This window comes from Perognathus longimembris, chromosome 14 (genome assembly GCF_023159225.1).
Source record: "Perognathus longimembris pacificus isolate PPM17 chromosome 14, ASM2315922v1, whole genome shotgun sequence".
NCBI classification, from domain to species: Eukaryota; Metazoa; Chordata; class Mammalia; order Rodentia; family Heteromyidae; genus Perognathus; species Perognathus longimembris.
Window position 1 is genome coordinate 30,210,007 of NC_063174.1, and position 21,921 is coordinate 30,231,927.

The 21,921-nt window shown below is 36.2% G+C and overlaps 1 protein-coding gene across 1 annotated transcript in view; it reads left to right on the forward strand.

The window, feature by feature from the left end:
- Positions 1 to 21,921, forward strand: part of Mnat1 (MNAT1 component of CDK activating kinase) — a 162,777-nt gene that overhangs the window by 69,293 nt on the left and 71,563 nt on the right. The window contains exon 7 of the mRNA XM_048362084.1: positions 16,123 to 16,244. Coding sequence (XP_048218041.1) covers positions 16,123 to 16,244 — 122 coding nt within the window. The remainder of the gene's footprint in view (positions 1 to 16,122; positions 16,245 to 21,921) is intronic.

Genomic DNA, 21,921 nt, shown 5'->3' on the forward strand with positions numbered 1-21,921 from the left:
CTGCCACTTGTGTTATTCTTATGTCTTTCTTTCATATTACCTATCCCCCCCCACCTCCCGCCCAGTACTGGCATACTCAATGACTTAGCACTTGCTTGGCTGAGTCATGTCTCTAATCTTTCTTTTTTGTTTTTGTTTTGCTTTTTGCCAGTCCTGGGGCTTGAACTCAAGGCCTGAGCACTGTCCCTGGCTTCTTTTTGCTCAAGGCTAGCACTCTACCAACACTTGAGCCATAGCACCACTTTTGGCTTTTTTTATATATGTGGTACTGAAGATTCAAACCCAGGGCTTCATGTATCCGAGGCAAGCACTCTTGCCACTAGGCCATATTCCCAGCCCTTCTTTTCTTTTTTGAGATAGTGTATGCATACTTTTCTGTCTGGATTGGCTTCAAATCATGATCCTCCAGTCTTTGCCCCTTGAGTAGCTAGGATTTGCAAGTATGAGTCACCAGCATCTGACACAAATAATTACCTTTAGTAACTACTAAGTACTGTTCTTGTGAAATTATGAACAAAAATATCCTTAAAATACAAAAAATACATGACATTTTATTTTACTCATAACTGTTATGAATGGATGATTTATTTATTTGTTCATTATTGGTGTGTAGTTGCAGTGCTATTTTTTCTGTGTTGCTCTCATATCAACTTCACTGAATTTATCAGTTCTAACACTTTTTCATTGTGTTTTATGTTTTTATTTATTTTTAAAAATTTTTATTGTCAAACTGATGTACAGAGAGGTTACAGTTTCATACGTTAGGCATTGGATACATTTCTTGTACTGTTTGTTACCTCCTCCCTCATTCTCCCCTCCCCCCTCCCCTTTTCCGTTTCCCCCCCATGAGTTCTTCAGTTCATTTACACCAAACAGTTTTGCAAGTATTGCTTTTGTAGTCGTTTGTCTTTTTTACCCTGTGTCTCTCGATTTTGGTATTCCCTTTCAGTTTCCTAGTTCTAATACCAGTATACACGGTTTCCAGTGTACTCAGATAAGATACAGAGATAGTGCAGGTACACCACAGGAAGGGGATACAAGAAGATCATGAATAATAGAAGCTACAGTTACACATAGCACATTGAAAGTAGTTACAACAGTGATATAACAATCGTTTCCACAACATGGAGATCATTTCACTTAGCATCATCTTATGTGTTCATTGGGCTCTTGTGATCCTTTGCTGTGACTTGCCTAAACCTGTGCTAATTATTCCCTATGACTTTTATGTTTTTAATGTGTAAGATGATTTCGGTTGTGAATGAGTGTCCTTTGTTTCTTGCTCTAGCATGGGCTTTGATGTTGAATAAAAATAATGAAGGCTGGAAACCTTGTCTTGTTCTAGATCTTAGAAGAATTACTTTCAGCTTTTATTAACTGTTGGTTTGTCATAAATAGTGTTAATTTGAGTTGAGCTATATTCCTTCTATATCTAATTTATTGGCAATTTGTATCATGAAGGAATGCTAACATTTACTGAGTGCTTTTTTTGTATTTGTTCTATCAATGTAATATATTGTTGATATTGAATTGTGCTTGCAATCTCTCAAATTCAGTTTAATCATGAGTTATATTCTAATAATTTTTTTAGTTCATAGTGTGTCCTTTTATATTGTTGCTTTCCTTTTTTTCCTGCCTTGTAGTTTTATACACATCATTTATATTTTAGATACGTTCATCTGATAAAAATAAGGTATATAGTAATCATGTATAAAACATGTACAAAAAGGCTTACAGTAATCAAAGGTATTGACGTTTCCTGAGGACTATAATCCTAATTAAATATTTTCAATAAAAATGCCAAATAGTGAGCTTTAAGACTAGGTGAAAGATACCATAATATATTCAAGCATTTACTTTGACATGCATTAGTGTCCCCAGGGGTTTATATTGATAAATATTTAACTCTGGATTGTATCATTGCTAAGTAATATCTAGAACCAAGTTCCCAGCTGGGCATTTAATTTTGCTGCCTTTTTTTTGGTTGTTCTTGTTCTGGTCTTGGGACTTGGACTCAGAGCCTGGGGGCTGCTTATTCACTCAGGCTGGCTTTACCTCTTGAGCCGCAACTCCATTTCCAGATTTTTGGTTGTGGATTGGAGATAAGAGACTCATGGACTTTTTCTTCAAACTGTGATCCCCAGATCTTAGCCTCCTTAGAGATAGGATTACAGGTGAGAGGTCTGCCTTGTTCTTTTAAAAGTGCTGCAATGTGTGATAGGCAGGCAGTGGCAAGATAGGTGAACAGGACCAAAAAGAAAAAAAAAGAAAGAGTAAAGGGAGGGGCTGGAAATATGGCCTAGTGGTAAAGTGAAACCCTGGGTTTGATTCCTCAGCACCACATATATAGAAAAAGCCAGAAGTGGCGCTGTGGCTAAGGTGGCAGGGTGCTAGCTTTCAGCAAAAAGAAGGGACAGTGCTCAAGCCCTGAGTTCAAACTCCAAGACTAGGAAAAAAAAAAAAAAAGTAAAGGGGAGAGAAAAAAATCAGGTGATAGGGAAATAAGATAACAAGAATTTTTAAAACATTGCTTATTTTGGATAGTTTTCTTGTTAAGCACATGGAAATACTTTGCATATTTGACAGTTACCAATTTCTTACCAATACCAATTTCCTACAGCAAATTGTTCATGTAATATAAACACAATTAGATTATTTTTGGAATTTTTCACTTCTGGGGCACTGGTTTTTGTAAGATAATTAACGGTGTCTTCTTTCACATCATATATCAATATAGATACACACATAAATATACATATATGTATAGTTTTGTGTTTTTTTGAGACAGGGTCTTACTATGTAGCTCAGGTTGGCCTCAGTTAACTAAGTGCTGGGATCACAGGCATGACTACCACATGCCATTCAAATAATGCTTGAGCATCATAAACATGAATTTAAATTGAATGATATAATAAGTGTAGGTAAATGATTTTCATTTGGGATTTTCTTCATTTTATTGAGTTATAGTCTGCTTTAAATTAAGAGTGAGGGAAAGGTTGGGTAGGAAAGAGGTGGGTGAGAATGTTGAAAGGGGTGATGGAGTGACATTGATCAAGATATGTTGTATTCATAAACTGCTTTGTTAGGCAACTCCTTTATACAACTACTTAAAGGTAATAATAAAATGAATGTTAATAATAGGAATGGACTTTGTAGTATACATTTTAAGTCAATACAGCAAGGTATTTTCAACTACCTATGGGCCTACTTTTTTATTTTTTTGCCAGTCCTGGGCCTTGGACTCAGGGCCTGAGCACTGTCCCTGGCTTCTTTTTGCTCAAGGGTAGCACTTTGCCACTTGAGCCACAGTGCCACTTCTGGCCATTTTCTATATCTGTGGTGCTGGGGAATTGAACCCAGGGCTTCATGTATATGAGGCAAGCACTCTTGCCACTAGGCCACATCCCCAACCCATGGGCCTACATTTTTAATAGATCACCAATTACTTTAACAAGACCTCAAGGAAGATCATTTTATAGTATCAAATATGCTTACAAGTGAGTATGGAGTATGAATGTTGTTAGCTTAACTCCTCCTTTTTCCTGCAATGTGCAATGGAAGTCAATGAGAGGACATACACTTAGATTCCTAGTTTATTTTTCCAGTGTCCCTCAGTGTCCTGCCTTGGTCTGCTGAGTTCTGGGATTGTAGGTGTCAACTACTAAGCCTAGCCTCCAGAGTGTCTATTGAGTTCAATATGCAAAGTAGGAGATAACAGAAATGAATTTTACACAAGAAGTAATTTTATATCTTTCACTAAGTATTTCATCATTGGTAGTAACTCCTCAATAGCCATTTTATATACTGACTTTTTTGAATGAGATTATTGCTATTACGGGAATTTTAGTAAACATATTATTTAGTGAACAGATGTAAAAAACAAGCACTGGTTTGCCCATTGTAATTGCTAGGAGAAGAAAACAACACAAAGAAACTTAGAAGAATTCATAGTTACAAAGCATCCTGATGCTTTCTTAATTTAAATGCCTTCATTAAAGAAGTTGTCCAAGGATACTTTGTTGAGTGATGTTAGTGTAACAACGTAATGTATCTTTGGTAAGGTTTATTTATCCTAGAAAGTCTTAAGAAGCAGAGAATTTGTGTGTGTGTGTGTGTGTGTGTGTGTGTGTGTGTGTGTGTGTGTGTATGTGTGTGTACTGGGGCTTGAACTCAGGACCTTGGTTCTTGCTTATAGCTTTTTTTCTGCTCAAGGATGGCTGGCACTTTTATCATTTGAGCCACACTTCTGCTCCCAGCTTTTGGTAGTTAATGTGAGGTAACAGTCTCATGGACTTTATTGCCTAGTCTGGCTTTGGACCAATATCTTAAGATCTCAGCTTTCTGAGTAGCTTGGATTACAAGTGTGAGCCACTGGCACCTGGCTTCTGTGCCCGTTTGTATGACATACTATGGTTTGTATGCCTTATAGAGAGATACAAAATTTTTATCTATGTCTGTCTTTTGTGGGGGGAGGGATAGTGATCAAATCTAGGGCTTCACTCATACTCGGCAAGTGCTGTATCACTAGCTGTACCCCTCCCTAGTCACTACAGTGTGTGCTTTAGTGAATGTATTTAGAGACTAGACATATCTAGAGACCACTGTGGTCCTTTGGCCAATCTTGGCAGATTGTGACTGTCTAGTTGTAAGCATTGAAAAGAAGATCAAAACATCCACTGGTTAGTAGGATTGGAAAGTAATTTTAATATCCTATTACTTTTGAGATTTCTGAATTTCATTATTTATATACACTCAAATAACCCAGGGTTTTTATACTTTCTCTAGTCTTCATTATGGAATTAAAAAAAAAACTTAGCATTTGTTTTTATTGTTTTGTTTTGGTTTTTTGCCAGTTATGAAGCTTGAACTCAGGGCCTGAGCCCTGTCCCTGGCTTCTTTTTGCTCAAGGCTAGCACTCTACCACTTGAGCCACGGAGCCACTTCCGGCTTTTTCTATATATGTGGTGCTGAGGAATTGAACCCAGGGCTTCATATATATGAGGCAAGCACTCTACCACTAGGCCATATTCCCAGCCCCATTATGGAATTTTTGATGCTACTCAAAATTAGATCACTGTGACACATAGTACTATTTGAGCATATATTTTTCTTTTTTACTTGTTTGTAGGAAAGCATAAAGCTGAAAAAATTAAACCTACATAATCTATTGAAAATTATTAGAAATATACAAACTTTAGGCAAGGTGTAAAATGAGGGAATGTTTCTTAGTCTGTATTTTTAAAGGCAGTTGCATTGTATTTTACTTAGGAGAAAAGTATTTACAAATGTCTTTTTGAAAATAACAAAATAACAAAAACCAGATGGTTTGCTTAATAAAGTCATGCAATTAATTTTCTTCCTCCTAACACCTTACTGAAACCAGGAAGTTTCAGTTGTGGTAGCTGCAGGCTAGTGGCCCTTAAGTCTTAAGGAACCACATGAGGATTCATAGTAGGCTTGCATGAAGTATTTCCAATTAGGATCTTGGTAGTATTGTAGTGTGGACACAGTAATGCTTGGATACATATAAGGCAGTAGGTGCTGCATAAGGATGCAAAAGGCAAAATGAATAAAGGCTGAAGTTTCAGAAATTTCTAATTTTGTCTAAGCCTGGACTTGCACCCAGAAAGATCAAGTAAACTTTGTTTTCATTCCTATATTGTAATTAGAGATGAAGGCTAAATTTAAGATAATCAATGTGTTTTATCTATTGTCAGTTTGTGCCACCATTTATGATTTTGTTTCTGTAGGACATAATTTTGGGTTTGTCAGATTTTTAAAAAGCTATCTTTCATTTATGATCACTGGTAGTGATTTTACCTAGTTGTTAGTGTTAAATCGTAGTAGAAATGGTGGAGATGGTACAAACTACTTCTCCTCCTGATGATGATGTTGATGATGATAATGAAGACAGTGATATCCTTGGTGCAGTTTGTAGGAACTTGAGTCTTTATAATTAGTTTGGTAATTTTAAATAAGTTCACAAGCATAATTCAGGCATTAAAAATTGCTCAATGTAGAGTTGGGATTTAACTTTTTGAAGTTCAAAAAGTTTAAAGGGGCTGAGAATATGGACTTAGTGGTAGAGTGTTTGCTTAGCATGCATGAAGACCCGGGTTTGATTCCTTAGCACCACATAAATAGAAAAAGTTGAAGTGGCATTGTAGTTCAAGTGGTAGAGTGGTAGCCTTGAGCAAAAAGAAGCCAGGTACAGTGCTCAGTCCCTGAGTTCAGGCCCCAGGACTGGCCAAAAAAAAAGTTGATTTTTTTTTTAAGGGAGCAGTACTGGGCTTTGATCTCAGAGCTTTTTGCTTCCAAGGCAGCTTGCTCTACCACTTGAATGCAGGCTTTTTGACTTTTTTTTTTTTTCACAGTTCTCATGCATATGCCCAGACTGGCTTTGACTGTAATCCTTATCTACATTTCCTGAGTAGATGGGGTGACAGGCATATTCAGCTTTTATTGATTGATTAACTTTTTTGTCCTGGTTAGCTTGGTCTGCAGCAGTAATGCTCCTGTTCGCTGTATCCTGAATAACTAGCATTATAGGCATAGGCAATGCATTCAGCCAACCTATAAGGGTTTTTTTTTTTTTTTGTCATGGGGCTTGAATTGGGGGCCTGGACTCTGTCCTTAAGCTCTTTTGCTCAAGGGCATCATTTCCAGTTTTCTGGTCATTAATTGGAGCTAAGAGTCTCACAGACTTTCCTGCACAGACTGTCTCTGAACACCAATCCTCAGATCTCACCTTCCTGAGTAGCTAGTATTACAGGTGTGAGCCACCAGTGGCTGGCAGACCTATGTTTTTTAGCATTGCTTTTCTAAGGATATGTATAATCTGAGAAATTATAAACAAATAGACATATGCTTGTGTTATTGCTAGAAGAAAGATATACATTAATAGGAAAGCTATTGTTGTATGAAGAAGTAACTGGAGACTACAGTTTTCTTATAGCTTGGTTTATTTGGAAGTTAACACCTCGACTTTTTTTAAGAGTAGTTTTAGATATTGTGGAAATCTTGAAGCATGTGTATTTTAAAATGAGTTAGAGGGCTAGGGATATGGCCTAGTGGCAAGAGTGCTTGGCTCATATACATGAAGTCCTGGGTTCAATTCCCCAGCACCACATATATAGAAAATGGCCAGAAGTGGCACCGTGGCTCAAGTGGCAGAGTGCTAGCCTTGAGCAAAAAGAAGCCAGGGACAGTGCTCAGGGCCTGAGTTCAAGGCCCAGGACTGGCCAAAAAAAAAAAAAATAAGTTAGGCATTTAAATAATGCCACCAGTGTTGACATTGTATGAGAACATCTTATAAGATCAGGTCTTGAGGTGATTTTTATCACAGTTGATCCATGGACCATAAATGGTCATTCCTTTTTTTTTTCCCCCTTGGTCCTGGGGGTTGAACTCAGGGTTTAGGCACTGTCCCTGAGCCTCTTTGTACTCAAGGCTAGCACTGTACCACTTGAGCTACAGAACCACTTCTGGCCTTTTCTGAGTAGTTTATTGGAGATAAGAGTCTCACGGGAAACCGTCTATACTGGTATAAGAACTAGGAAATTGAAAGGGAATACCGAAATCGAGAGACACAGGGTAAAAAAAGAAAAACAACTACAAAAGCAATACTTGGAAAACTGTTTGGTGTAAGTGAACTGAACACCTCATGGGGGAAAAGGGAAAGGAGGAAGAGGGAGCGGGGTATGAGGGAGGAGGTAAACATTTGTACAAGAAATGTATCCATTGCCTAATGTATGAAACTGTAACCTCTCTGTACATCAGTTTGATAATAAAAATTTGAGAAAAAAACAAATACCAAAAAAAAAAAAAAATCTCACGGGGACTTTCCTGCTGGGGCTGGCTTCCACCATGATGATCCTCACATCTCAGCCTTCTGAGTAGTTGGGATTACAGGTGTGAGCCACCGCTCACTTTTAATGTAGCTTCTTGTAGTATAGATTAATATTATGAGCATAATTTCTGAATAAATTTCTTTCTTTTTTGTCAGTCCTGGCGCTTGAACTCAGGGCCTGGTCACTGTCACAGAGCTCTTTTGCTCAAGGCTAGAGCTCTACCACTTCGAGCCAAGACTCCACTTCTGGTTTTTGAGTGATTGATTTCTCATGAGAACTTTTCTGTCTGGGCTGGCTTTCAGCTGTCATCCTCAGATCTCAGCCTCTTGAGTAGCTAGGATTACAGTTGGTGAGCCACTGCCTCCCAGCCTGTGAATAAATTTCTTACATTCTAATTATATGTTTCAAGATATAATGCCTCTAGAGCACTTAACATTTAATAGCTTTTTTCCCCCGAAAGACTGTATTTAAAGAAAATTTTTTTTTTTTTTGGTTTGGTGATGAATAAAAAAGTGCCCAAACCTGTAAATTTCTACATCTTTTCCCTAGATAGAGGAAGCAAATACTGGTAGTAATTTGAAATATCTGGCACAAGAATGAGAATAATATGTTAATTGGGTAAAATGTTATTTATTTTGCTAGTCCTGGGGCCTGGACACTGTCCTCGAGCCTCTTTGTGCTCAAGGCCACTACTCTACTTCTTGGTGATTAATTGGAGATGAGTTTCAGGAACTTTTTGGTTCTCCGGCTGTCTTTGAACTGTGATTCTCTAGAGCCTCTAGAGGCTGAGATCACAGGCGTGAGCCACTTAAAATGTTATTGTTTAATCAAAGAAATTTCTTATTTAAATTTTGCTTAGAATATACCCCTTCTGCTTATTTTTTAATTTCATAATTCCAAAAAATGTGTCATTAATTTTTTTCAAAGCCATATACACACATACATGCAAGAGAAATATTTACAGCAAGGAAATAATATCCCTTTGATCCAATGTATTTTACTATCTGTAGTGTTAAGACTTAGCTGGTAAGTTAGTTTGAACTTGACTTTCAGCTTAGAATACTTTTGAGATTATATTAGTTTCTTTGTTTCTAGCAAGGCAAGTCTACATGCTAAATCAATTAGCATATCCTGAAGAACTAATTTAAATGGTGTAGTAATTCCTGTTATTAGAGATACTTCTTAGAGCTCATGAAATCCCTCTTTTCCCCCAAGGTATCCGATAAGGTGAGCTGAGGAAGTAGGTTGGCAACTGACAAGTTCCAAAGTCTAGTTCAAAACTCTGAGAGCAGAAAGTGTTTCTTAAATGTTATGTGAAAGCCTGATTTAAACTTGAACTTTGAAATTAAAAGGAAAGCACCAAACCACATAAAAATTGTTCTGAAGATTTTGAAAAGCTCTTTAAGAGGGCTTTAGGAAGAAATTTAAAAAAATGTTTTTCTTAAACTATAAATCTTTAAAGACAGATTTTTTATTAATGATTTAATTGCTTTGACCTTGTTAAAGATAGTAAGGTGGGTAATTACCCTAAGGTCTGAGGGTTAAAAGAATTACTATTTCTGAATACGCATCAAGAGTCTAATTTTTATGATTCTAGTACATGTACTGAGTGTGAGCTTTTTTCTGAGTGTAAAATGAATCTTAATATGCCATATGATTGGTAAAAATAGGAAACTTTGTGTAATTAAGAGAAGATCTATTTATTTAAGAGCTCTCAAAGGTTGTAAAATATTATGCTTGACTATATGTGAAGGATAAATGTTGTGAAATAATGTCCCTTAGTTCCCCTTTTATAATAAATCTCAGCTGTGTGTTCAGCACAAGGGCTCAGTGCCAAAAAGAACAGGTTCAACTTGTCTGTGAGGATTTGCACCACAGTAAAGTGCACAACTGCTTTTGTCGAGGTCATGGTGGAGGTCACAGGCATGCACGGTGGAATGAAAGCAAATTTAAAGACATGCTAGAATATAGTGTTACTTGAGATTTAGGAATCACTGCTAAAATATTAAAAGGATGGGCAAAATCATATAAGGAACCTTCAAGTACATTTTTTCATTTTATATGTTTGTGTATTTTAAAGTGTTTTCTTTGACACTTTGTGTCAGAATACTGTTAGAGATCTTCACAATCACTTTTTAAAAATTGTACTTGCCTGGGGCTGGGAATATGGCCTAGTGGCAAGAGTGCTTGCCTCGGATACATGAAGCCCTGGGTTTGATTCCTCAGCACCACATATATTAGAAAATGGCCAGAAGTGGCACTGTGGCTCAAGTGGCAGAGTGCTAGCCTTGAGCAAAAAGAAGTCAGGGACAGTGCTCAGGCCCAGGACTGGCCAAAAAAACAAAAAAACAAAAATTGTACTTGCCCAAATTTGGAAATGTTGATTATTATCATATTTGGTAAATTCTGAAAGTTTTCCAGTAAAGGTAGGTTATCATAATGTTAGACTTGGTAAAATGGTACTAAGTACTATGAGTATGTTGGGTGGTCAGTTCTAGTGAAAGATCAGATGTAATTCCTCCATAAGTCTTGTTTCTCTTGAATTATGGGGGTCAGAATTTAATAGCAGCAGCAAAGAAAATGCCTGTGTATAAGGTAGCAGTTTTTCCCCTAAATATCTGAGGTTTAAAAAACATTATTTTTTTTATGTGTGTGATAGAAGTAACTCTGAAATGGCCTGTAGAGAGACTATAAGACCCATGACTGCAGTGAAAGCTTAGAGATTAATATGAAGAATACCAGAAAATGATAAATAAGTTGATGCAGAGCTTACTTGAAGTTGTGTTTTACCTAGAGCTATATTTGGTGATTCTTTTTTTGTTGTTGTTTTTGTGACTTTATGATTGTTATTATTTTTTCTCAGTGGAGATAATGGCAGAATGACAGGCAGCCATTGGCTTCAGTGTAGGGATTAGTAGTAATTTTTAGAATTTGCTTCAGCAAATACAGTTGATTGACAGTAGCACTTGTCTCAGCAACTGGTAGAATGTTAGTACTTCTTCCAGATTTTTTTCAAAAGGTCTTCAGAAATTCTCTATTCTAATTGCCTTTTTTTGTCTGCTAACATAATGTTTTGCTGTGTGTCTCCTAACTATCTTGAAAGGAATAGTAAAGAATAAAGTTATTTCACTCCTTAAATTAAAAAAGACTAAAGCAAATGATGTAATCTAGTCTGTGTACCCTTGTGTTTGTGTGGTTATTTACCATTTGTGCTCAGTGATCATATATATAAGTTCCTAGATCAAAAACTTAGAGAGGATTGTGATTCTTTGTGCATTTTTTAAAATAATTCCTGTCATAAGCATAAAGTACATCTGTCAGTTTTTGAAGTATGTTATCCTAAAGAATGGTTAAATGTAACCTTAATAATTGATGAGCTTAAGTCAGCTTCCTAGAAAGTGGTTTACTTTTACATTGCTAGGAAATATTATTTGTAGTTGAAACCAGCTTTTCTGGTCCACGCTATGAGTATATTTACAATCGAGCTATTTCTGAGTTATCTCAGAATTAGATAAGTATATATACAGTTAGATACTTGCAAATATAATTTACAGTGATTCATAGAAAAGCCATAAATTTATGTGGCATTTGATGAAGAAATTATTTTTGCTTGTTATTAAGAAAAGACAGCTTCATAAAGAGGATGAAGCATGTATCAGTGGATGAAATCAGTATTCATCTAAACGTGTTATGGAAAAATGGAATATAAATATTTTCTTCAGGTGAATGGTATTTTAATAATCTGCAATAACTTATTTAAAAAGAACTTACATAATAATTTTTTAAACATAAATAAGCATTTTATTACTTGTGATGAATAGATACAAATTCCAATACATTTGGTTCTACCTTTGTCGTACCTAACATTAATTAAATGTTTAAGAGATGAAGAGATCCCTCAACCTTGCAGAGATTCAGTCTCTATTTCTATAAAATAGGCTGTACATCTTCACCTCAAATACACACACACACACACACACACACACACACACACACACACACACACTGTGTTCAATAAGTATTTCCATGTTTTAAAAACAGAGTGGCACCATTACTCCAAGTCGAGATTGCTCATGCCTGTAAGCCTAACTACTCAGGAAGCTGAGATCTGAGGATTCAAGTTTCGAAGTCAGCCTTGGGCAGGAAAGTCCATAAGATTGTTTAATCTCCCATTAACTACCCAAAAAAGCCATACCTGGAGGTATAGCTCAAATGGTAGAGTGCTAGCATTGAGCAAAAAAGCTCAGGGACATCATCTAGGCCCTGAGGTCAAGTCCCAGGATTGCCCTTCCCCCCAATTCTATTCCAAGTCTTCATGACTAATGAGAGAAGAAATTATATGACATTAGAAAGGGAATCAGTGTCGCAAGTGTTCTGTTTTCCATGTTAGTGTCAAGTTCTAAATGCAGGGTAGTTTTCTAAACTGGTGGTGATGGTGGTGGTGGTTTCTGTGTGTGTTTGGTCAAGAGCAGCTGGGCTGGTTAAGATTCATAATGTGTGTTGTTTGAGGACAAAAGAAAGTTAAAATCAAAGCTTGGATTAGCTTTTCATTTTTTACAGTGGAAATGACACAAATAATTACTCATTCTTTAGTACTCATAACTACTCATTTAAACAACCTCAAATAGAACCAAGAGATTTTTTTGTGTGTGTGTGTGTGTGTAGTGCTTTGGGAGGGTGGGATAGAAAGCTAGAGGAGTCACTAAAAAATCCTTGTTCATCCTGCAAATAAATATTTATAATATGTACCAAGCACTGTCCTAGGGTGGCATAGAGGATTCAGATCAAAACAGGATAATGCTCTCTTGAATTATTCAGTCTCTGTAATGGAATAAAGAAGCTTTCTAGAAGCTCTTCATGGAAAAATGTTTCTGCCTACACTACTGATCTCTTGTGATACATTTGTTTGCAATTTTTAAATTTATTATATTCAGAAACTTAAGTATAAGGTGTTATCATTGTTCACTTACACTGCAAACATGAGAGTTCTTTCTTGGAAATTATTGGAAAAAGAGAAAAATGCCATATGCCTGTAAAGCTGGTTAAAAATTTCTGACAAATACTGTTTTTCTAACAATGAATGTAGATTCTTTTTTTTTTTTTTTTTCTTCTTTGCCAGTCCTGTGGCTTAGACTCAGGCCTAAGCACTGTCCCTGGCTTCTTTTTGCTCAAGGCTAGCACTCTGCCACTTGAGCCACAGCGCCACTTCTGGCCATTTTCTGTATATGTGGTGCTGAGGAATTGAACCCAGGGCTTCATGTATACAAGGCAAGCACTCTTGCCACTAGGCCATATTCCCAGCCCTGAATGTAGATTCTTTAAGGAAATAAGTTTTGTCTCACTAGATAGTCTCCTTGGTGTTTTCCTTTTCTGATCTGTTTATAGAAACAGATATGATTTGGTGGACACTATGTCTCCTTGGCAGCAAATGGTAATTGAGTAGCAAGACAAGCATTAGAGAAAGAATGTAAAAATCATTTATTAGTGTCCAAGGAAAACTGAAACCTAAAATAAAGTGAAGAAGTTTCTTCTTTGGGTTTGTTTTTCAACACAGGGTCTTCCTTATATTCTTCAGACTAGGGATCTTCCTGCTTCAGCCTCCCAGGTGCTGGGATTTAAGTGTTTGCCATTATAGCTGGCCTGTCCCTCCCTTCCCTATTTCTCCTCCTCTATCTCTTCCTCTTCCTGATATTCCAGCCCTCTTCCTATCCCCAATTGTAGATGATGAAAATGAAGCTTAGAGAAATTTGAATGTTTTACTTCAGTTTATCCAAATATGAAAGCATTGCTAGGATATGTGCGTAGTTACCTCTTAATATGCAGGGCCATGCCCATCATTTGTCCTTTTACTGTTACTGTAAATTTTGAGAGAAATTAGAAAAAATCATTTCTAAGGTGGGGGCGGGGTGAATTATACTTACAATGGTATTATGTACTACCAGGAAGTTATTACCATGCAGCTGTTGCAGTGATGACAAGCTGACTTCACCCTAGAGTCACCGGAACAGCCTAGTACAAAAATTGCTCTGCTTGTTCCTAAAATAAATCGAGAACAACTGAATTACCAAAGAAACTTGACTCAGAATGAGCAGCAGCTTGTAGACAGTGCCAGGTATATTCCTTAAGTCTTCTGTTCTATTAAAATGTGTGGGCACATACAGAACAAAAAAATCCACATTATACATATGCACAGATATATATGCATGTGTACATGTGTTTGTATACATACTTTAATGAGAACATCTTCCAAAATTGAAACTATTTTAGAAATGCCTTAATTGATTTAATAAATGCCTTCCTGTAGATATTTTCTCTAGAAGTAGTCTTTACAGTTGAAGTGACTTTATGCTCTTAACAATGAAAATTTCTGGTTTCTCATTGCATTTAGCCAGGTAACACATGTATACAGTTTGCCATAATTTTTTTTAAATTAAAGGAATAATTTGTAGGTGTGAGTCACCAGTGCACAGCCTGTGTGTGATTGTTCTTTATTGTTGTTGTTTCAGTTTTTGTGCCCATCTTGGGGCTTGAACTCATGGCCTGAAAACTGTCCTTGAGCTTTTTGCTCAAGACCTAGTGCTCTACAACCTGAACTATACCTATACTTCTAGCTTTTTTGTGATTAATTGGAGAGAAGAGTCTCACAGACTTTCCTGTTCTGGCTGGTTTGAATTCTGATCCTCAGATCTTAGCCCTCTGAGTAGCTAGTATTACAGGTATGAGCTACCAGCACATAGCAAACTTGTAAATTTTTACTACTTTTTTTTTTGAGTCTGTAGTGATGTTAGTTGCTGAGTTATTCTAATTTGTGTGATAATTTAGTTTAACCCATGTAGAATTACTTATTGACATTAAACTTTTAAATTGAGCAAATTTTAAATTGAGAAAATTCTCTAAAAATAGGATATTAGAAGGTAGCTATTAGAATGGTAGAACCACACTGGACAGAAATTAGGAGATCTGACTATATGTAACCTTAGGAAAATTTATATCTTGGGAATATTAGTTTCTATATCCATAAAAAGAGAGCAGGAGGGGAAACAACATAGGCTTTGGAATTTGACAAATTTATCTCTGATCCTCAACCTGTCTAAGTAGATGACATTGGTCAGTTTCATCACCTGGAGAGTGAGATAGCAGTACCTACCATAAAACTGTTGTTAATACTATGAGATAATACATTTAAAAGCCGTTGGAATAATGTCTGCAATACAGTACATGTTTTTAAATGATTATTATCAGGTAAACTTTTATGACTATAAACTTCAGAGAAGACTTTGTATTATATGACGTCATAACTCAGTGACTGGGTATTACTGATAGTATTTAGAGAATGACTGGTGTTAGTGTATTGTTTTCCACTATAATGATTTTTCTTAAGTCATTGCAGGCTTTCTTAACTTGTTTTTATTCAGTATTATTACTATTATTATTATTAGTCAGTCATGGGGCTTGAACTCTGGAATTCTGGGCCTGAGCACTGTCCCTGAGCTCTTCAGCTCAAAGCTAGTGCTCTCCCACTTGAGCCACAGTGCATTTCTGGTTTTCTGGTGGTTAATTGTAGATAAGAATGTCTCATGGGCTTTCCTGCTGAGGCTGGCTTTGAACTGCAATCCTCGTATCTGAGCATCCCGAATAGCTAGGATTGTAGGCATGAGTCACTGGTGCCCAAGTTTGAATATTATTTTTGCTGAAAAACATTTCAGCTTTTGAAAATACCTATTTTGTGTTATACTTCCTGGGCTTTGCTCTTTAATTTCCAAAATGGAAATGGAATGTTAATGGGTTTTAGTAGGTGTGTTTTTTAAGTTATTGCAGGTTTTTGTTTTCTCTTTCTCTTTTCTCCATCATGCACCAACTTAAACATGTGACACCAGTACTGAATTTTTCAAATCATATGGCAAGGAGAATTTAATATCTAACAGTTTATGACGAGGATATTTTGAAACATGAATGTTAGTGTACTACTTGGAATATCTACCAGCACCTGGCTATGTATATTATTTTGATTTTTCTATTAGTTTTTGGGTGAATTAAAAAAAAGTGTTATTATAAAGGTACTAAACAGAGGGGTTACGGTCATGTAAGTCAAATAATGGGTACATTTTTCTTTTTGAACAATACCACCCTTTCTTTCTCTTTCCCAGTTTTTCCCTACTGTCCCCAGTTGTATTATTTTAAAGCAAGTAATTTGTTGCATTTTCAATATAAGTGCAAATACCTAACAAGATGAAAGTAATAGTAAACGACATTTCCTTAATATTTCTAATAGGGCCAACATATTTCATTAGCACCTATTCATAAGCTGGAAGAAGCTCTATATGAATACCAACCACTGCAGATAGAGACGTGTGGGCCACAAGTTCCTGAGCTTGAGATGTTAGGAAGACTTGGGTAAGTATCTAAAATAACTTCACACTGAGGAGCTGATGTATGTGTAGGGCCTTTTGGATGATGTTTTTGACATTAGTGTGTTCTTAGGTTTTCAATTTATAGTAGTTAGCTCTTCTTTAACAAGCAAGCATTGCTTAACTATCTCACTTGGTACATTAATGTTTTGGTGGGTTTGCTAAGATTCCTTGAGACTGAGAATGGAATGCTGGAATTCTCTTTCCTTTTAAAAGGTGTCCTTGGCAGCCATATTGAAGTGACTCCTCATTTTCAACTCAGTATGTGTCCTTTTTCATCTTAAATTAAAAAAAAAGTTTGTTGTTGGTGTTTTAAATTGGGCCCCAACTTAGTAGTAAATGAGTAAAGGTATGAATTGAGTTTCTTGCTGTGGGAAAGGATGGATGTGTTCATTGTCTGCTGTCTAGAGTGAAACTACACTTATGAGAAATGAATCATGAAAAATACATTTTATAAAAGGTGTAATGTAGGGCTAGCCACATGGCTCAGCAGTCATATCTGTCCATCCTGGAAATGAACTTGGGATAGTGGCTTTATGGCTGATGGAGGTGGTCATAGCATACTTAGGAAGTACTGACACATATGTTTCTGAGCTGAGAAAATCATCTCTTGGTTTGGTTTTTCAACGTAAAATATTGGATAGAAGACTAAACACCATGTTTCTCAAAAGGAAATAGTATAAGAAATATAATGTGAAAAGAAAAGACTGCATACAATGAGACCAAGTTAAAAAAATATAAGCAGAAACAACAAAGATGGAACAAGTAATAAACCTACATATACCTTCAAAACCAAAATCTTTGACTTGATGCACAGTATTTGACATGTGATTATCCAAGGCAAAGTGATCATTATTAAAAGAATATATTCTTTAATTATTTGCAATTTTGATAGCTCTTATGCTAATTATCTTTAGTTCTGTATTCTCAATACCCCATACCCTCCAAACATGAAACTAATAGGATTTGAAACAAAACCTAATTTTCTTTTGAGGTAATAAATTTATCAAGCAGTTGTCTAGTATGCTAAAATTGTAGCTTGAATCAGTAAAGAATGTTGTGCTTTTTTTTTTTTTTTTTTTCTTGCCAGTCCTAGGGCTTGAATTCAGCGCATGAGCACTGTCCTGGCTTCTTTCTTTTGCTCAAGGCTAACACTCTACCACTTGAGCCACAGCCCCACTTCTGGCTTTTTCTGTTTATGTGGTGCTGAGGAATCCAACCCAGGGCTTCATGCATGCTAGGCAAGCACTCTACCACTAAGCCACTTTCCCAGCCAAGAATATTGTGCTTTATAGACATTGATTTAAAAAAAAAATCTTTTGCTTTATTCCTCAGAGCTATAATTCTATTCTCTTAAATAAAATTTTCTTAAAGGTTACTCTTAATGCCAGTAAACATAAAGTATTTGTAACAGTACTTCTGTTACAAGCTTTTGCATTTTCTAATAATTTCATCATAAAAAGACATTTGAGAATCATGGAGATGGTCATGTGTAACAACAATGTAGCATTTATTTTACAAATGGGGAAGTGAAATGTGTGACAACACAGTGTAAAGGACAGGATGAAGGAAAAGGTGCTATGCTATTATAATGTTTTTACTTTGTCAGTGAAGTTGTATAATATCTGAAGATAGACTTTGTGAGGTTTACTATAAACTTCAGAGCAGTTGCTTAAAAAGCAACAAGAAAAAAAAACGCAACAAGAAGAAGGGATAGCCAACAGTTAAAGTTGGAAAAAATAATGGGATTGTTGACATGCTTAATCACAAGAAAGATAGGAAAAGGAGAAAAAAACAAAGAAGAAATAGGATGATTTAGGGGGAAAAAAATCTTGGTAATAGATCCATTCTTAACAATATAAAAAATTAAATACAAATCTATAAAAGCATAGTTAATAAAATTTTCTATGATGATGTAAATGCTTACATCTGATTGTCCACTGTTACAGCAACCAGTTATATATGTTTGTTGAGCACTTGAAATGTGCCTATCTGCAACTGGAGAGCTGACTTTTACATTTTATTGAAGTTCATTAAATTTAAATAGCTAAATGTTGGTGGTACATCTCTTATTGGACAGCACTATGCTAAATTATCCTCCAAATAATAGATCACAAGATTGGATTGGAAAGTGAGAAGAAAGATATTATATTTGTTTCTATTGCTTCAACTAGTACCTGGTATAATATAAGTATGTTCAAAGTTTCTTTGGGCTTCTTGGGTTTGTATTTTGTTCTTTATATTAATACCTCACCTATTATCTCTTTAAATATTCTTTAACTTTGTTTTTATTCTGCAGCTTTGATTTTCATATACATTCAAACTTTTTATATAGTCCCTTTTCTGTCATAAGGGACTATAAAACATACTATGTTTTAACAAATTTTAAGTGTACAAGTCTGTGCTGTTAAGTAGATTCATATTGTGTAGCCATCATACATCTCCAGACCATTTTTTTTTTTGGTGGTTTTTTTTTTTTTGCCAGTCCTGGGGCTTGAACTCAGGGCCTGAACACAGTCCCTGGCTTCTTTTTGCTGAAGGTTAGTGCTCTACCACTTAAGCCACAGCACCACTTCTGGCTTTTTCTATGTATGTGATACTGAGGAATTGAATCCAGGGCTTCAAGTATACAAGGCAAGCACTCTACCACTAGGCTATATTCCCAGCCCCTCCAAACCATTTTTATCTCCCCAATTGAAGCTGATTGGGCATTGGTGGCTCAGAGTTGTAATCCTAGTTATCAAGAGGCAGAGATCCAGGGGATGAAGGTTTGAAGGTAGCTCTGGCAGAAAAGTCTGAAAACTCCATTTTCAAAGTAACTAGCCAAATGTTAGTTAGTCTGGATGCATGTCTGAAGTGGTAAGAGTGCCAGCAAAGCAAGCATATCGAGCAATCATGAGACCTTGAGTTCAAATACCAATTCTCCCCTCCCCGCCAAAAAAAAGTCCAAACCAAGAACTAAACTGAAGAGTTATATATACTAACTCCCAATTACCCTTCCTTCCCAGTATCTGGAATAACCATTCTGCTTTTTTTGTCTTTGTGATTTTAACTTTTCTAAGTACCTCATATAAGTGGAATCATACAGTGTTTTATTTTTGGTGAATAGCTTATTTTTTTCAAAAAAATTTTGTTTTTATTAATTTTATTTATCTTTTGTTGATGTGGTTACCGAGGAATTGAACCCAGGGCCTCATGCATGCTAGGCAAGCACTCTACTACTAAGCTACATTCCCTTCCTATGAATAACTTATTTTGCCTTGCATAATGTTCTTAAAGGTCAGTTATGTTGATATACTTATTTTTTCATGTATCTGTTTATCGTGTGAACATTTGAGTTGCTTCTGTTTCTTGGGTATTGTGTAATAGTATTGTGTGAACATGGGGGAGCATATCTAAATATCTCTTTAAGGCCTTGTTTTCAGTTACTTTAGATAACTGAAGTAGGATAGCTGGATCATTTATTGGTTCTTTTTATGTATTTTGCTTTTTTTCTTTCACTTCTGGGGATTGAACTCAGGGCCTTGTGGATGGTAGGCAAGCATATATCTTCTTTGGAGAACTGCTTATTTAATCCCATATACATCAAATTGGTTTGTTTGGTTTTTGCTGTTGACTTTTAGGAGTTTTCTCCCTATTTTTGGCATTAATCTCTCTTATGGTATCAATCTGTTATATATATTCCTCCAAAATTCACAAGTTAACATCTGATCTTTATAGTGATGGTATTAAAATGTGGGGTACTAAGGAGATGAGAGATCATAAGAGTGGAACCCTCACAGTTGGTTTTAGTTCCATTTTAAAGAGACCCTCTGTCATGTGAAGACACAAGGGGAACATGTCATATATGAGGAGGTAGCTTCTCACCACACTCCAGATCTGCAGTGGCTTGCTTTTGGGTTTCCTAGCCACCAGAACTGTGGGAAATAAATTTGTGTCCTTTATCACATACCCAGTTTATGATATTTTGTTACAGAGGCCCAAATGGATTAGGATAATCTCTCTCTCTCTCTCTCTCTCTCTCTCTCTCTCTCTGGCTTTGAATCATGTTCATCTGGATCTCAGTCACATGAGAGGGTAGGATTATAAGCATAAGCCACTAGTATCCAGCTTAAGAGCATGTTTTGATACAAAGTTGAAGATATTTGTGAACTATAGTTTGTCTATTTTTTTAATCACCTGTACTTTTAGTATGATATTGCCAAATCTGCTGTCATGACACATTTGCCTTATATTTCACGACAAGAGTGTTGTTGTTACTGTTGTTTTTGTGTTACTAGAGTTTGATCTCTCAGGTACCCATGCTTTCTAAACACACTGCAGATCTGTTTTGGCTTAATTTTTTTTTTATAGATAATACTGGATAAAGGTCTAACTTAATTCTATATGAATATTCTATATGAATATTCAGTGTTTTTCTTAGCATCATTTATTAAAAGATAGTCTTCTTCCATTGAATTGCCTTGGCACTTTTGTAAGAACTCATTTGACTGTATTTTTCAGGGGTTATTCCTGCAGTCTCTATTCTGTTGTGTGGGTGTATGTCTGTATCTATACAAGAACTGCATTATTTGATTAGTTACAACTTTGTAATGATTTTGAAATCAGTAAGTATGAATCCTATAGCTTTGCTCATGTTTTTTTTTTTCTCCAAATTTTTATTATCAAACTGATGTACACAGAGGTTACAGTTTCATACGTTAGGCATTGGATACATTACTTGTACTGTTTGTTACCTCGTCCCTCGTACCCCCCTACCCTCCTCCCCCTTTCCCTTTCCCCCCATGAGGTGTTCAGTTTTGCAAGTATTGCTTTTGTAGTTGTTTTTCTTTTTTTACCCTGTGTCTCTCAATTTTGGTATTCCCTTTCAATTTCCTAGTTCTAATACCAGTAGCCACACGGGAGAACAAACTTCCCGAGCTTTGCTCATGTTTTGTAGGATTGTTTTGTTTTTTTGGAATCCTTTGAGATCCCATAAGAACTTTAGGGTTGGTTGGTTTTTTTTTTTTTTTTTTTTTTTGTGGCCAGTCCTGGGGCTTGGACTCAGGGCCTGAGCACTGTCCCTGGCTTCTTTTTGCTCAAGGCTAGCACTCTGCCACTTGAGCCACAGCGCCACTTCTGGCCATTTTCTGTATATGTGGTGCTGGGGAATTGAACCCAGGGCCTCATGAATACGAGGCAGGCACTCTAGCCACTAGGCCATATCCCCAGCCCTAGGGTTGGTTTTTTTATATCTACATTAAAACACTATGTTTTGATGGAGATTAAATCTGTAGCTAACCTTGGGTAGTATTGAAAACAATATTAACTGTTCTTAATGTTTTCTTCAATTTCTTTCAGAAAGATTTCAGAGCTTTTGTAACATAATTCTTTCATTAGTAATGACCATTTGTAAATATGTTATTGTTTTTAATGACAATGAATAGAACTTCCTTAACTGCATTAGTCTTTACTTTATCAGGTATTCTGTACAGGGTGTGACAAACTTCTGCTTGACTTTGTACAAATCTTTCCTTTGAAATCTTAGTAGCAGCTACGAATGACCTCATAACACTTGCATTTTGTATGCTGGCAGAATCATGTGCATGCCACAAAGGCTTACCATTGGCACAAGTTGGGACTCGGCCCACAGAATGCCAGTGGCCACAGAAAAACTTCCTGTT